The 15,882-nt window shown below is 44.9% G+C and overlaps 1 protein-coding gene across 13 annotated transcripts in view; it reads left to right on the forward strand.

The window, feature by feature from the left end:
• Window positions 1–15,882, forward strand: part of CNOT1 (CCR4-NOT transcription complex subunit 1) — a 1,050,915-nt gene that overhangs the window by 843,316 nt on the left and 191,717 nt on the right. For all 13 annotated transcript variants that reach the window (XM_033940598.1, XM_033940586.1, XM_033940591.1 and 10 more), the window contains one exon: window positions 14,705–14,813. In XM_033940598.1, coding sequence (XP_033796489.1) covers window positions 14,705–14,813 — 109 coding nt within the window. The remainder of the gene's footprint in view (window positions 1–14,704; window positions 14,814–15,882) is intronic.

Here is a 15,882-nt window from a genome sequence, read left to right on the forward strand (position 1 = left end):
GTTATTAGGCTGTTTCCATGTTGGCCCCAGCCCTATCTTTGCTGATGCCTACCTTCGACAACCAGTTCCAGGCCATGTTTAGGGAAGGCTTGCTGCAGCAGCAGAGAGCTTTAGCAGCAATGGTAAGTAGTAATGTTGCAGCCACAGCAGAGCTCTATCCTTCCTTGAAGGCTCAGGCTGTGCCCATGGAGCGCCTTTGACACATTTGCCTTCATATGCATCTGAGTCCAGTCCATCCCATGTATGACCAGCTAGATTGGATAGAGGGGAGGAAGCTTCCCCGGAGTTAGGGGCAAATCTGTACCTCAGTGCTCTGAGAGGCCTGGATAAACAGCCAGTAGATCAAAGCAAGCAAGGACTTGTTTCTCTCAGGAAGACTATCTTGAATCTGATTTTGACTAGTCATGGGAGTCTGAAGTGAAGCTAGACCTTCTCAGAGGAGGGGGGTCTTATGGTATACTTTTGGATCCTTCCCCCACACATGAGAGAAGGAAGCCTCCATCTGAGGCACTCTTCACTGGTTTTGTCCCATTTAAGATGGAAACTGAGAATGAGTCTAGGGCAGATTTCTTGACCATTTTGGATGACTCCTCTCCCCTTAGTGAAGTGGTCACTGTACCTCTCTTCACTGTCCTCAGAGATGCACAGATGGAGAATTGGGAAACCCCACTCTATGCAGGTTGTGCTTAAGGAGGTGGATTCCATGTATAGGATTCAAAAGGCTCCCAGATTTGAGAAGGCCCAATTTTCCCACCACTCCATGGTAGTTAAATCTGCTCTTGAGAGCTGGGAGTTCAGGGCTTGTGCCTCAGCTCCCCCAGGTAGGAAGACCTGGACAGCAGATTTCTTTGTAGTCTTTGGGCTCTCCTCATGTGGATTCTTGCCCGGATTGCACAAATTTAGCACTTTTATAGCATCCTTGTGCTATGTGGCGCTGCCAGCAGAGGAGGCAGCATCCAGCTTAGTCTCTCCCCTGCTGAAGCAGGTGACTAAACGCTCAGCTAGCCCGGCGGGACAGCCTTCTTTATTTTTGGGGCACAGCTGTTAGTTCCATCCGTCTAGTTGTGGACCCTCCACAGCCTAAGAAATGCAAATTTAAGTCATCTAAGGGTAGCTCTATGCCTCAGGACCTAGACATTTTGTCAGACTTTATGAAGTTTTTGTGCACTGAATTTCAGAACTGTGCACTCCCAATTTGCTTCCTTGGCATCTCTCAATGGCATTGCTCCTTTGGGACCTGTCTTTGACTCAGCCTGCCACTGTTGCGCTGCCTGACCCTGATCCTGGGGATCCTGATGCAGATGACTCGCTTGCTGAACCCTTATTTGCAGGTGCTGTGTTTCCCGGAGTGGGAAATCAGGGACTGTGTGCTGGATCTGTGAATCCCTAGGGGGTCTTGGATCCTGGGAATGATCCTACAGTTCTGCGCTTATTTAAGTCTGTGACTTTGCAGGATGTTATTTCTATATCTTTGCAGGAGTTGAATTTGGTCACTCAGCTGGCTACATCCACTTGTCCTCCTGGCTTTATAGTGTGCACTCGCAGTCTGCTACCTTTCACTGGCACCTAGATATGAGCGTTCTGGTCTCAGAGCAGTTTGACTCTCCAGAGGGTGCTCTTAAAATTGCTAGAGCTATGTCACGCTTGTATTCTCTGGCACAGGAATATCATCAGCTTTTGGGTCAGCCCAGTGCAGATTCTTTGGTTGCACAGATGACTAAATACACCTCTCTGCCCAGTGAAGGTAGGTTGGTGCTTAAGATATGCAGGCCTGCCGTGTGGATGTGGTCCTCCGGAAACTCTCTTGATGCAGCTACTTTAGGCATCAAAGCTGCTTCGGTGGCGACCTTTGTCGCACACGCCTGTCTCTCTTGACTGTGCACACTGGAGAGTGAGACAGTGGATCCTCCTCAACTTCTTTTGACTGGAACAGATTATATGGTTGATATGTATGACCTTATATGAGTTTTGGTAAAGGTGTCAGCATACTCCATCTCTGCCCACAGAATACTCTGGATCAGACAGTTGGCTAGTGATTCCACTTCTAAGGATACTTTGGCTGGACTGCCCTTTAACCCTTTATTTGGCATTGTTGCTCAGAAGCAACATATGTTTCTATGGCTCTTATGAGAGATCTGCATCTCAAAATGCCTATTACCGTGGCACTGTTGCTCTTGTTCAACATCAAGTTACCTAAAGCAGCTGTTTCACCATCTGCCAGTTAAAGGAGTAAGGGACAGTTATTGTTTGAGAAAGGTCTGGACAACCTCATGGATTCTGTGATGGACCATCGCTCCAAGACTCTGCCTGATAGCAGACCCAGGACCTCTCGAGGTTCTGGTCGCTCTAATTTTCATGGCTCCTTGTATGCAAGTGCCACGTTACAGAGATTTTCACAGGGCTCCTGTCAACAGTATGCTGGTATAATCTAAAACGTATTGTAAATTATATTTAGTAGAAGGGCTTCATTCATACCACATAGAAAAAAATACGGACATAACACAATCTTATGTGAAAAAAAATAATAAATACAAAAAGTGGAGAAAAACCTCAATTGCAAGCAGCCAGGACTACACAAGTACCCTAAGCTGCTTGCATCATCACTGGTTTGTGAAAAAACTCCGTACAATTATATACTTTACTTTCAATCATTCATGTGTAATATTTTCATTCATGTGCAACAGAGCTTATATTCTTAGTGTTCCTTTGATCTTCAAATATCAAAAATGGTGAATGAGAGCCCAATCTATCTAAAATATAGGGGAAAGCAACAACTCCAATTCAAACTTTTAACAGGTTCTAACTGCGGGGAATCAGAAGTACTAGTGTCAGATATAGAAGGGTATCGCTTATCTAAAGATGTTCTAAACCAAAATCTTCTCATCCAATATCTGGCTTCTTCTCCCGACAGAAAAGTCTTTCTGTTTCGCCAAACTGGCTACTTCAGGGGATCCATTTAATGTCCAATCTTCTCCACGCTCTTGCAAAACACCAACAGTGGAGCTGATTCCTCTCAAGATGGCTCTAGTTTGCTGGTTACAGGCATCCCCAGCCTTCCACCTCCTGTTTGTTGCCCTCTGCCAAAAAGGCACAATAATGCCAGGCCGAGGGATGCCCCTCTATCGATAGTGGGGCAGACTCTCCGCCTTTCTTCCCACCTAGATTTGCATTACGTCTGACCAGTGAGTCTTGAACATTATTTGGTCAGGCTACAAGCTGGAATTTCCCGGCCTCTGACAGATTGGTTTGTGGACTCTCAAGTTTCAAGTTTATTAGGATTTTATATACCGCCTATCAAGGTTATCTAAGCGGTTTTTTTTACAATCAGGTACTCAAGCATTTTTCCCTCTCTGTCCTGGTGGGCTCACAATCTATCTAACGTACCTGGGGCTATGGAGGATTAAGTGACTTGCCCAGGCTCACAAGGAGCAGCATGGGGTTTGAACCCACAACCCCTATAGGTCACCTGGACAAACCGCTCAAGCTTCAAGCCACCATTCAGCATTTGCTAGATATTTAAGCTACAGAGCCAGTGTCACCCGAACACTTTGGCTCCGGCAGATTCTCTATATACTTTATTGTGCCAAAGGAAGGCTGTGAAGATTGTAGGCCTATTCTGGATCTTCAGCATGTGAATTTGGCTCTCAAGTTTCCATGCTTTTGCATAGAGACAGTGCGTTCGGTCATTGCAGCAGTGGCCCCAGGAGATTTTCTTGCCTCACTGGATCTCATGGAGGCGTACTTGCACATTTCGATTTCAGTTCTAGAACAGCAGACTCCATACCTTCACCAAGGTGATTGTGGTTGTGGTGGCTTCCCTTACTTAGACAACTGGTTGATCAGAGCTCCCTCGTCTGAGGGACGGTGCCTGGTGGAGTGGGTGCTCCAGGTGCTGGAGGACCTGGGCTGGATTGTCAACTGCAGAAAGAGCAACCTGACTCCCATGCAGTCACTGGAATATCTGGGGATTCTTTTCGACATGACTCCAAGCTGCGTCTATCTCCCAGAAGCCCGTAGATAGAAACTGTATGCCTAGATTTCTTCCCTTCTAGGGCAGCTGGCTCCTTCAGCATAGGAATATCTTCAAGTTCTGGAATCCATGGATGCCATGCTGGATGTGGTTCCTTAGGCGAGGGCACACATGCATCCTCTTCAGCATGCTTTGCTGTCTCACTGGGCTCCACACAGAGATGCTTTGCAGGCATGTCTTCCTTGGACTTTGGAAGCTTGAGCAAGCATGAATTGGTAGCTTCTCCCACAGTTGTGTACTGCTGCAAATTGTCTCTTGGATCATAGTGATGATAGATGCCAACCTTTGGGGCTAGGGAGCCTACTTCAATCGGTGTTCTGTTCAGGGGTGTTCTGTTCGGTGGAAATGGTCAGTCAATCAGTTGGAGCTCAGAGCCATTTGACTAGCTCTAATGTGATTGCAGAAGACTCTGGAGGGCCAAATGGACAGGGTGTTCTCAGACATTGTGATGGTAGTAGCCTACGTCTTATCACCAGGGAGTGACCAAAAGCAGTCCTCTGGCTCAGGAAGCCCGCCTTCTTTTTATTTTTGCGGAACGTCACCTCCAAGTGCTGACAGCAGCGCATGTAGTGGGAGCCAACAATGTACAAGCAGATTTCCTCAGCAGACAGACTCTGGTTCCAGGCGAGTGGTCTTTCCGCAGTGGCGTTCTGAGCCATAGTGCAGTGATGGGCTCGGCTGTGTTTTGACCTCATGGCCAAAGCAAGAAACAAAGTGTCTTTCCTCCTTGGCCAATAATAGGCTGGGTCATTTGGCGGATCGCGGTCCATCCAAGCCACGTCATTCTGGTAGCTCCAGATTGGCCTCGCAGACTGTGGTACACATCTGATGTGTCTGCACAGGGATTGCAGACTTCAGCTGAGCGCCCATCTGAACCTACTCACGCATAGTCCAGTGTCCTTGGAGGATCTGGGTAACTTTGCTCTTACAGCATGGTTTTTGAGTGAACAAGGGCTATTCTGCTCTGGTTATTGATACTCTTCTCAAGTCTAAGAAATCAACCACAGTTTCTGTTTATGCTAAGGCGTGGAATGCCTCCCAACATTGGTGCGCCCACGACCAGGTGGACCTTTTTTCAGCTCCGATCTCACTGATTCTCGCTTTTCTTCAGGCTGGCCTAGATAAAGGCCTCTGTGGCTTCTCTTCGGGTCTAGGTGGCCGGCTCTCTTGTTTTAGATCCTGGGATTATAGTTCCTCATTGGCGTCTCATCCTAATGTTGCTAGATTTTTGAAGGGGGTTGTTCATGTCAGACTGCCGGTTAAGAAACCTTTCCCTTCCTGGGACCCTAACCTGATGCTTTCATACTGATGCAGACTCCTTTTGAACTCCTTCAAGATGCTTGCCTCTTAGATTTGATGCTCAAAACCTTTTTTTCTGGTTGCCATTACTTTGGCGCAATTTGTGTCGGAACTCCAAGCTCTTTCCTGCAGAGAATTGTTCCTCTGTATTTTTGGAGACTGGGGTTTCCTTTCGGACAGTTTCTTCCATCCTGCCAAAGATGGTTTCGGCTTTCCATGTTAATCAGGAAGTGTGTTTGCCTTCCTTTAAGCTTACTGGTTCCAGAGCACAAGATTGCCTATTGAAGAAAATGGATGTGTGCAGAATGCTTCTGCGTTTTCTTGAAATCACTAACGGGTTTAGTCTCTCTGACCATCTGTTTGTGCTGACTCATTCAGTTAAGTGGGGCGCCCGCTTCCAAGGCCATGATTTCCAGATAGATCCATAGGGCCATTTCACCAGCCTACATTCTTTCATGGAACAGTCCTCTGTTTCCATCAAGGCGCATTCTACCAGGAGTGTGGCTTCTTCGTGGGCTGAAGCTCAAGCTGTCTCCCTTGAGATTTTCAGGGCAGCAACGTGGTCTTCTCTTCACGTATTTGCCAAGTCTTACAGAGTGGATGAGGCGGCAAGACAGGACTCTGCTTTTGGGTCCTTGGTCTTAAGGGTCGGCGCAATCAGCCCACCGTAATTTTTTGAGAACTGTTTTTGTACGTTCCATCTGTCTAGATTATCTCACCTATTGCATTGGAAATAGAGATTATGTACTTACCTTGGTAAACTCTATTCCAGTAGATAGGTGAGACATTCTAGACTCCTTCCCAGTCCTTCCTGTGCCCGCTACTGTTTCAGTCTGTTTATGCTTCTCCAAGCTGATTGTTGCATGCCTGTCAGCCCTTGGGTACCAGAGGACTGGAGAAGGATGGATGTGGTCCCTCTCACAAAAGTGGAAGTAAGGAAGAAATAGGGAACTACAGACCACTAAGTCTGATTTCTGTGGTATATGTAAATTAATGGAAACGCTTTTAAAACAGAGAATAGTGAAGTGTCTGGAATCCAGTGGATTACTAGACCCAAGGCAACATGGATTCACCAGAGGCAGGTCTTGTTAGATAAATCTGATTAATTTCTTTAACTGGGTGACCAGAGAATTGGATAGAGAGGGAATGCGCTAGATGTGGTGTATTTAGATTTTAGCAAAGCCTTTGACAGTGTTCCACACATGCGTCTAATAAATTATGGCCCTCAGGATGGGCCCCAAAGTGACAGACTGGGTCAGGAAGTGGTTGAGTAGACGGTGATAGAGGCTAATGGGCAATAGAGATCTCTCTAAGGAAAGAGATGCTACCAGTGGTATACTTCAAGGTTCTGTTCTTTTTAATATTTTTGTAAGCGATATTGCTCATGGGCTGTCCACTAAGATTTGCCTCTTTGTGGGTGATACCAAAATCTTCAGTAGATGTGGATAAGCAGACTGTTTGGGCCAGGTGTCCCATTATAGACTTCAGGAGCTTGAGCAAATATCTAGTCAAAGAAAAGTTCAAAATGTGTTCCCTGGGCACCTTTCCTCCCTGTGATTTATGATAGGTTTTTTTTTTCTAAATATCCGATTGGAGGCTCAATGGAGGTCCCCACTTATTGGGACCTCTGCCTGGGAGAAGATAGACTCACGCTGCTGAAGTCTGCTGCTATCAGGATCAGCCCTTGGAGACACCTAGCTAGCTAGCCTTCTTTTGTATTTTTTGAAGTTCAGGAGCCATCTCCTACACAGCTGCTTACATCTTTGATTTATTCAGGTGCTTGACCTCAAGCTGTTCGGGCTCCTTTTTGGCTCCGCCAGGATTATAGTGGGGCGGCTGTGTGGTCCTCCTCGAATTGCGTTGAGATTTCCAAGAGTTGAGGCTCAATCCAAACTTTGTCTGACCGGTAGCCCGAAGACCAGGTTCATCCAGCAAATCTGTGAGGCAGATTATTTTCTCCATTTGTTCCAGCTTCCTATGCTGAAGCAGGCAGGCACCACATGGCACTGTGAGTAAGGCTATTGTAGCCTATTGGGAAAATTAAGAATCTTCATAAGTTAAATTTGAAGGTTTCTGTAGCCAGAGTGTAGGTCCCCCTCCTCTAAAACACCTTCCCCTGTGTTTTTTGTTCTTCTGGAAAGTCTCCACGGGCTGTTTTTGGCACAATTTTTCTGGCTGTGGCCATCTTGGATTTTAAATTATCTTTTTTTCTAAACCCTCTACCTCAAACCCCGCTCAATTTTGCTTAAAATCGACAGGGATGGACCCCTCTGGGCTTTCTACCTGTATATCATGCCAGGTTTGCACTGGAACATGCGGGGGAGGGACAGGACCCTTGGGCTCAGCCTCTTCAGAGTTCTCCAGAGATCCACAGGAGGTTCATTCCCAGGGGAAGAGCCCCTTTCCAGAGCCCTCTAAAGGTACATTAGCTAAGTGCAGATATGTGTGGGGTGTAGAACACTTATTGAATGCAATTAAATCCCACTCTGGTAATCTGGCAACAAGATTTAAGTTACTTTGATTAATTATAATTATATCTTCAAAATAACTACATATTGAAAAATGTAAGCTTGACTGCTTATTAAATGGTCTCTGTCCTCCCGGGCATTCAACTTCATAGTTTGGCGATGGGGGCCTTCATAGATGGATCTGATGACCCCAGAAGCAAGCGGTTGAACACATTTGTCCAACCAAGGCTAGAGAATGAACTCTTTTATGTGTTAACTCCGTGGCCCATGCTTGGTTGAGTCATCCAGGTTTGTCAGTCTTAGTGGCACCCTATTGGCCCTGCAGGCCGTGGTATGCGGACCTAGTCTGTTTCCAGAGGGACGAATGCCTCAGACTGCTAGTCCAAGTGGATTTTCTCACTCAAGGACCTATCCTTATTGAGAATCCAGTCCACTTTGGGCTTGTAGCATGGCTGTTGAGCGAGTGGCCCTGATGAGAAAGGGTTATTCAGACGTGGTCATCACCACTTTGCTCAGAGCTAAGAAGCTACCAATGATGGCAGCTTATACTAAGGTCTGGAAGCCCTTTCAGCGCTGGTGCACCGTGAAGGATGTAGAGCCTTTCCAAGCTCCAATTGCAGTAGTTTTGAAATTTTTACAGGAGGTACTTCAGAAGGGTTGGTTCACTGAAAGTGCAAATAGCAGGCCTTTCCTGTTTCTAAACGCAGGATGACAGAGGCTCCCTGGCCTCTCATCCGATTGTCGCCTGGTTCATTAAAGGAGCTCTTTGGTTATGCCTACCATTGCATCCCCTTTTACCTTCCTGGAATCTTAACACCGTATTGTTTGATCTCGGTGGATCTTCATTTTGATTCTCAGTTTAAACTAAATGTTTTGAAAAATGGTTTTGGTTTTCCTACGGACATTGTTAATATGCTTTGAGGTCTGTTTTGGACCTTTTTGGACTTTGTAGTTGGATGATGATGACATCACATTGACATCATTAAAACTAAGTGTTTTTTTAGTGACCCATATGGAAGTTTGTGGCGCTGAGGTTTGATAGTAGCCAGTGAAATGAGAAGCACTTTTGGATCTTCCCCTGACGCAGCAGTGAAACTGGCAAAATGGGAGAACCGTCGGGAATCTGATTGCTTTGCCTCTAAAGGGAGAATTGAAGCATGCCAAGATAAGTGCAATTTATGAATCATATGACTGTGTGTCATCTAATCTCCTCCCGTTCTCTAGTACCCTGCCCCTCTCTATCTTCTCAGTCCCTCTCCTATATCCCTTCTTTGTAATTTCCTTTCCTCCTAACCTCTGTAAACCGTGCCGAGCTCTGCGCATGCGGAGATGGTGCGGTATACAAACCTAAGGTTTAGTTTAGTTTAGTTTAGTTTATGTCTCTGGTGGCTTCTATTAAAGTGGTATCTAAACTAAATCCAAACTACCCAAGTGGTCCAAATTATAAATAATCATATAAAGGATATAACCTACTAAATATGGAAAGTGCAACACAAACTTAAATCCTAATCCAGGAAAAGGCCTCAGAATTGGAGCCTATGCGTAGTCCTATCATGGACTGAACTGTCAGCGTAGTAAAGCACTCCACGCTCCAGTCATAGGCCAAAAAACCTGGAGTCTATCAAGTTTTTTTCTAACTAAATATTAATTTTTGTAAACTTTTTTCTTTTTTCTCTCTAAGTTAAACCCTAAAAGTCCATATTAAAATATTCATATCAAAAATGTTCAATTAAATAATGTTTTAAATAAACCTTCAGGGTGTATATTCTGCAGTTACTTTATTAACGTAGACTCATTCTAACTAAATGTAGACGTTGCAGTTTCTTAAGGTTAGAGAAATGAAAGGCAACATAGTAGCAAATGGTCAAAAAGTCTCATAATTATTTTACAATTCACTTATCTTAAACGGTGTTCATTTGTAGCTTTAGGAGACAAGTCGCAGTCTAATGCCTGTGCACTGGCTATGCCGCCGACGCGGCAGCGTTTCGTGGACAATAATGTAAGTCCACTGCTTCAGGGCTAATAGCCAAAGTACATTAAGGCATCATTCAATCAGCTTACTTCCATCTCTTCAGCAAGCACAAATTCTGGCAAAGCACCCCAGTCCATTTCCTCAGGTTCCTGGTTTATCAGGGCTGCTTCTTCTGACTCTGGGACATCAGTGGACTCTAGATGAGGTGTAGGCTCTTCGAACATGAGAGCCTCCTGTTACCTCCTGGAGGAGGCTCTCGTGTTCGAAGAGCCTACACCTCATCTAGAGTCCACTGATGTGGAAATGTTGAGCCCAGAGTCAGAAGAAGCAGCCCTGATAAACCAGGAACCTGAGGAAATGGACTGGGGTGCTTTGCCAGAATTTGTGCTTGCTGAAGAGATGGAAGTAAGCTGATTGAATGATGCCTTAATGTACTTTGGCTATTAGCCCTGAAGCAGTGGACTTACATTATTGTCCACGAAACGCTGCCGCGTCGGCGGCATAGCCAGTGCACAGGCATTAGACTGCGACTTGTCTCCTAAAGCTACAAATGAACACCGTTTAAGATAAGTGAATTGTAAAATAATTATGAGACTTTTTGACCATTTGCTACTATGTTGCCTTTCATTTCTCTAACCTTAAGAAACTGCAACGTCTACATTTAGTTAGAGTGAGTCTACGTTAATAAAGTAACTGCAGAATATACACCCTGAAGGTTTATTTAAAACATTATTTAATTGAACATTTTTGATATGAATATTTTAATATGGACTTTTAGGGTTTAACTTAGAGAGAAAAAAGAAAAAAGTTTACAAAAATTAATATTTAGTTAGAAAAAAACTTTATAGACTCCAGGTTTTTTGGCCTATGACTGGAGCGTGGAGTGCTTTACTACGCTGACAGTTCAGTCCATGATAGGACTACGCGTAGGCTCCAATTCTGAGGCCTTTTCCTGGATTAGGATTTAAGTTTGTGTTGCACTTTCCATATTTAGTGGGTTATATCCTTTATATGATTATTTCTATTAAAGTGGATCACAGTTTGACTTATGAAGGACCCTTTCACCAGTTTACTACAGATCTATGAATTGTTATGTTATAGGGTGACTATATTGGGATTTTGATGGTTTATTAGATATGTATTAGGTAGCTATGTAAATGCAATATTATATTGTTTATCAGTATGAGATGTATTACAGTGGCGTTTTTTTCAGCCGATGAATAAAGTAAGCAATCTGTTTTGTGTTTCCCGTTGAGATTCAACAGTGCTGGGCTATTTATATTTGAGTCTTTTTTTTTTTTTTTTTCTCCACTTTTCAGTTTGGTAGTACTAAGTGTTTGGGCTCTGTGTTTGAATGTGAATGGGCAGCTTGTTTTGAAATTCAATCTTCTCTTTGCAGTGTTTTGTTGGTTTGTTTTGTTTTGTTTTTTTTTGTTTGCAACCCTCATATTATGTTGTTGGTGGTCTTGTATCCATCACTCAAAACAATGAATCTCTTCTGTATCCCAGCTTTCAGTTCCTGGCTCTCACTACCTGGAAGTTTAATTTGCGTCCTTGCAGCTGCCAGAAGGTGCCTCCAAGGTCTTGCTTGCTTCCAGGAAAAATTCCACTAAGAGGAAGAGGAGGAGGTTTTTAAATGGGAAGAGGTTTGCTGTCTGGTGTAAGATCAAGGCCCTACACAAAAACTGCTTGAGTACCTCCCATAGCTCTGACTGATTTGAGAACCAACTCTGTAAAGATTCACCTCAGTGCAGTCTGTGTTTTCCATCACTGGGAGATAAGCCCCCTTTTGGACAACCTCTGGTTGTTGTATCATATAAGGTTTGCTGTTGGAAAAAAAACCCATCCCACTACCCCCACCCCCATCAAACCTCCTATGCTGTCATAGGATCAACGTTGTCCTCACCCAGCTGATGAAATCTCTTTTTTGAGCCTTTTGATTCCTGTTATCTGAAGTACCTGACCTTAGAAGTCTTATTTTTGGTGGTGGTCGCTTCATTTCTCAAGGTCAGTGAACTTCAAGCAGAATTGTTCAGCGCACACACAGCTTAAGGTCCTCCTTAAAGTAGTGTCTGAGTTCTATCCTTATTCGTTCTACAAACATTTTTCCTAATATCAAATGCTCACCCTGACAAAAGTGCACTGCACACCATGGATTACAAGTGAGCCTTAGCCTTCTATGTGGAGGCTAAAGTCAAAAGATGGTCTACCCAGGTTTTATTTCTTTTGATCCAAACAGGATGGGGATAAACATTGGCCAATTGCATTTTTCACTCATGCCTAAGCTGGGCTGACTCTGGAGTGTCATGTCACGACTCACAATGTTGGTGCCATGGCTGCGTCAGTAACCTACCTGAAGTCAGCCTCTGCAAGGCAGCAATGTGGTCCTCGGTCTACCTAGTCACATCATGCTACTGCCTTGCATAGACCACCTGATACGACAGCTGGTTTGATTGGAAAGTACTGTCTAGAGTCCAACACCACTCTCCTAGACCCATTTCTTTTTTTCAGGCTGCACCTACACAACCAGTTTGTATATAGTTTCAGGTAGATTGGTTTCTTAAGCCTTGTTTTTGCAAACATAGAAACATAGAAGATGACGGCAGAAAAGGGCCATAGCCCATCAAGTCTGCCCACTCTAACGACCCCACCCCCTTGATTTTACCCCCCTAGAGATACCACATGTGTATCCTATTTCCATTTTTACCCCCTAGAGATCCCACATGTGTATCCCATTTCCTTTTAAAATCTGGCACGCTGCTGGCCTCAATCACCTGAAGTAGAAGTTCATTCCAACGATCGACCACCCTTTCGGTGAAGAAGAACTTCCTGGTGTTGCCATGAAATTTTCTACCCCTGATTTTCAGCGGATGCCCTCTTGTGGCCGAGGGACCTTTAAGAAAAAAGATATCATCCTCCACCTCAATACGGCCCGTGATATATTTAAACGTCTCTATCATGTTTCCTCTCTCTCTACGTTCCTCGAGTGAGTATCTCCTTAAGAGAGGCATGTAAGGATATGGTGGACTATAAATTACGACAGGTGTACACCTGGCAAGGCCTCCGCGTGTGCGGATCACCGGACTTGATGGACCGAAGGTCTGATCCGGAGATGGCATTTCTTATGTTCTTATGAGTATAGCTGCAATTTATTCAGCCTTTCCTCATACGGGAGGTCTTTGAGTCCCGAGACCATCCTGGTGGCCATTCGTTGAACCGACTCAACTCTCAGCACATCTTTTTGGTAATGTGGCCTCCAGAATTGTACACAATATTCCAGATGAGGCCTCACCATGGATCTGTACAACGGCATTATAACTTCGGGCTTCCGGCTGATAAAACTTCTACGGATACAACCCATCATTTGTTTTTGCCTTTGATGAAGCCTTCTCCACTTGATTGGCAGTCTTCATGTCTTCGCTAATGATCACCCCCAAATCATGTTCCGCCTTGGTCCTAAATAAGGTCTCGCCATTAAGTGTGTAAGTTTTGCACGGATTCTTGCTGCCAAGGTGCATGACCTTACATTTTCTAGCATTGAAGTTTAACTGCCAAATCGAGGACCAGTGTTCCAATAGAAGTAGGTCCTGCGTCATACTGTCTGGTAAAGTGTTCTCACTTACTATGTTGCATAGTTTGGCGTCATCGGCGAATAATGTGATTTTACCCTGAAGCCCCTGAGTCAGATCTCCCACAAATATGTTGAAGAGGATCGGGCCCAAGACCGAGCCCTGCAGCACTCCACTGATCACCTCTGACGTTTTTGAAGGGGCACTGTTCACCACCACTCTCTGAAGTCTACCGTTTAGCCAATCACTGACCCATGCAGTTAATGTTTCTCCCAGTCCCATTGATTTCATCTTGCTCAATAGTCTTGTGGTGTGGGACGCTATCAAAAGCTTTACTAAAGTCCAGGTACACAACGTCTAGGGACTCACCCACATCCAGTTTCCTTGTTATCCAGTCAAAGAAACTAATTAGATTGGATTGGCAGGTCCTGCCCTTGGTAAATCCATGTTGGCGGGAATCCCGTAGATTCTTCTCGTCCAGGATCGTATCTAATTTATGCTTAATTAGTGTTTCCATGAGTTTACTCACTATGGATGTGAGACTCACCGGTTTGTAATTCTCAGCCTCTGTCCTGCAGCCCTTTTTGTGGAGTGGGATTACATTGGCGGTTTTCCAGTCCAAGGGGACTCTTCCCGCCCTCAAGGAAAGATTGAAGAGCACAGATAACAGCTCTGTCAGGACATCACAGAGCTCTCTAAGCACCCTGGGGTGTAGATTGTCCGGTCCCATGGCTTTGTTCACTTGGAGTCTTGATAGTTCACAGTAGACGCTGCTGGGAGTAAACTCGAAATTCTACAACAGGTCTTCTGATCTTTGCCTTGCAAGTCCTTATTGTCCTAGCACCATTGCGGTGATCCTATAATTTACAGTTTATTATACTTGATCTACTGCCTTTAAGACCAAACTCATTCAGCAGTTTACATAATAAAAACAATAAAATCCCAGAAAGGAACTACATAAATAAAAGCCCAAAGCCCACCCCATAGATACCCTTAAAAGTTGTGAGAATATGGCATGCTTGTCCAGTTATCTGGAATAGGTGTTCTCTGAGGACAGCAGGCCAATTATTTTCACAAACTCTTCCTCCTCCCTTTGGAATTTTTTCCAGCTATGTTACACTGCTGATTCAAAACATCAGGTGAGAAGACACATTTGCAGTAGAATGCCTGTAAAGGCATCTAAAGAGACAGTACGCTTGGCAGCATCCACACTGGGCTCTGGATGACATCACCCATTTCTGAGAATAATTGGCCAGCTGTTCTTAGAGAACACCTGCTAAAGGTGATTAAGTAACTTCACTTTCTTGTTTGATGCATGTTGTTGCAGTTTACCAGGCATGCCTGAAGAAGTTTCACTCTTTTTCAGGTGCTTGATTGAGTGCCGTGATGAATACAAGTACAATGTGGAGGCTGTAGAGTTACTAATTCGCAACCATCTAGTTAATATGCAACAGTATGATCTTCATCTGGCTCAGGTAAAAGATATAACTGAAAAGAAGAAATTAATGGGATTCATTTTGCTCTTGATTATCAGTACTGTATTCTTTTACCCAGAAGGAAGAGAATATTCGGTACTTGCAGTAAATATTTGTTTGTTATATTAAAACTTGTTATATCGCTTTAGCATATGACTGACCTAAATGGTTTACAATGCAAATACCGTATTTGCCGGCGTATAAGACGACTTTTTAGTACCTTAAAATCCTCCCCAAAGTCGGGGGTCGTCTTATACGCCGGGTACAGTTTACATGCCCTTACTTGCGGGGCTGGATGTACTCAGTCGCGCGGCTCTTCTTCTCCCTACCTTCTCTGCTTGCAGCACAGAGCCGAACGGAAGTCTTCCCGACGTCAGCGCTGACGTCGGAGGGGAGGGAGGGCTTAAACAAAGCTTAAACAAAGCCCTCCCTCCCTCCGACGTCAGCGCTGACGTCGGGAAGACTTCCGTTCGGCTCTGCTGCAGGCATGGCAGGTAAGGAGAGAGAGAGTACCAAGAGAGAGGGGCGGCCGCCCCGCCCCGGTTGCAGCACAGCCGGCCAGGTCCCCTTACTTTTGTGGCACTTCCCCGACCGACCGATAACAGCCCGGGTCCGACAATCCTCCCTGCCCTGTAGCCGCGAATCTAAATTACCTTCTTACAGCAGCTGTAAGAAGGTAATTTAGATTCGCGGTTAAGGGCAGGGAAGTTTGTCGGACCCGGGCTGTTGTCGGTCGGTCGGGGAAGTGCCACAAAAGTAAGGGGACCTGGCTGGCTGTGCTGCACCCGGGGCGGTAGAGAAGGGGGGGGGGGAAAGGACTCTGAAAGCACTTGAAGACAGAGGAGGGAGAAGAACGCTGAAAGCACATGGGGGAATACAAAGGGGTGGAGAAGGAAGAAGGGGTCGTCTTATACGGCGAGTATAACACAAAACTCTATTTTTTAACTAAAAGTTGGGGGGTCGTCTTATACGCCCAGTCGTCCTATACGCCTGCAAATACGGTAATTTATGAAAGGAATGCCATTAAAGATAGGAAAGCTAGAGATAGGATATATATCATAATGCTGTT

Source organism: Geotrypetes seraphini, chromosome 4 (assembly GCF_902459505.1).
Source record: "Geotrypetes seraphini chromosome 4, aGeoSer1.1, whole genome shotgun sequence".
NCBI classification, from domain to species: Eukaryota; Metazoa; Chordata; class Amphibia; order Gymnophiona; family Dermophiidae; genus Geotrypetes; species Geotrypetes seraphini.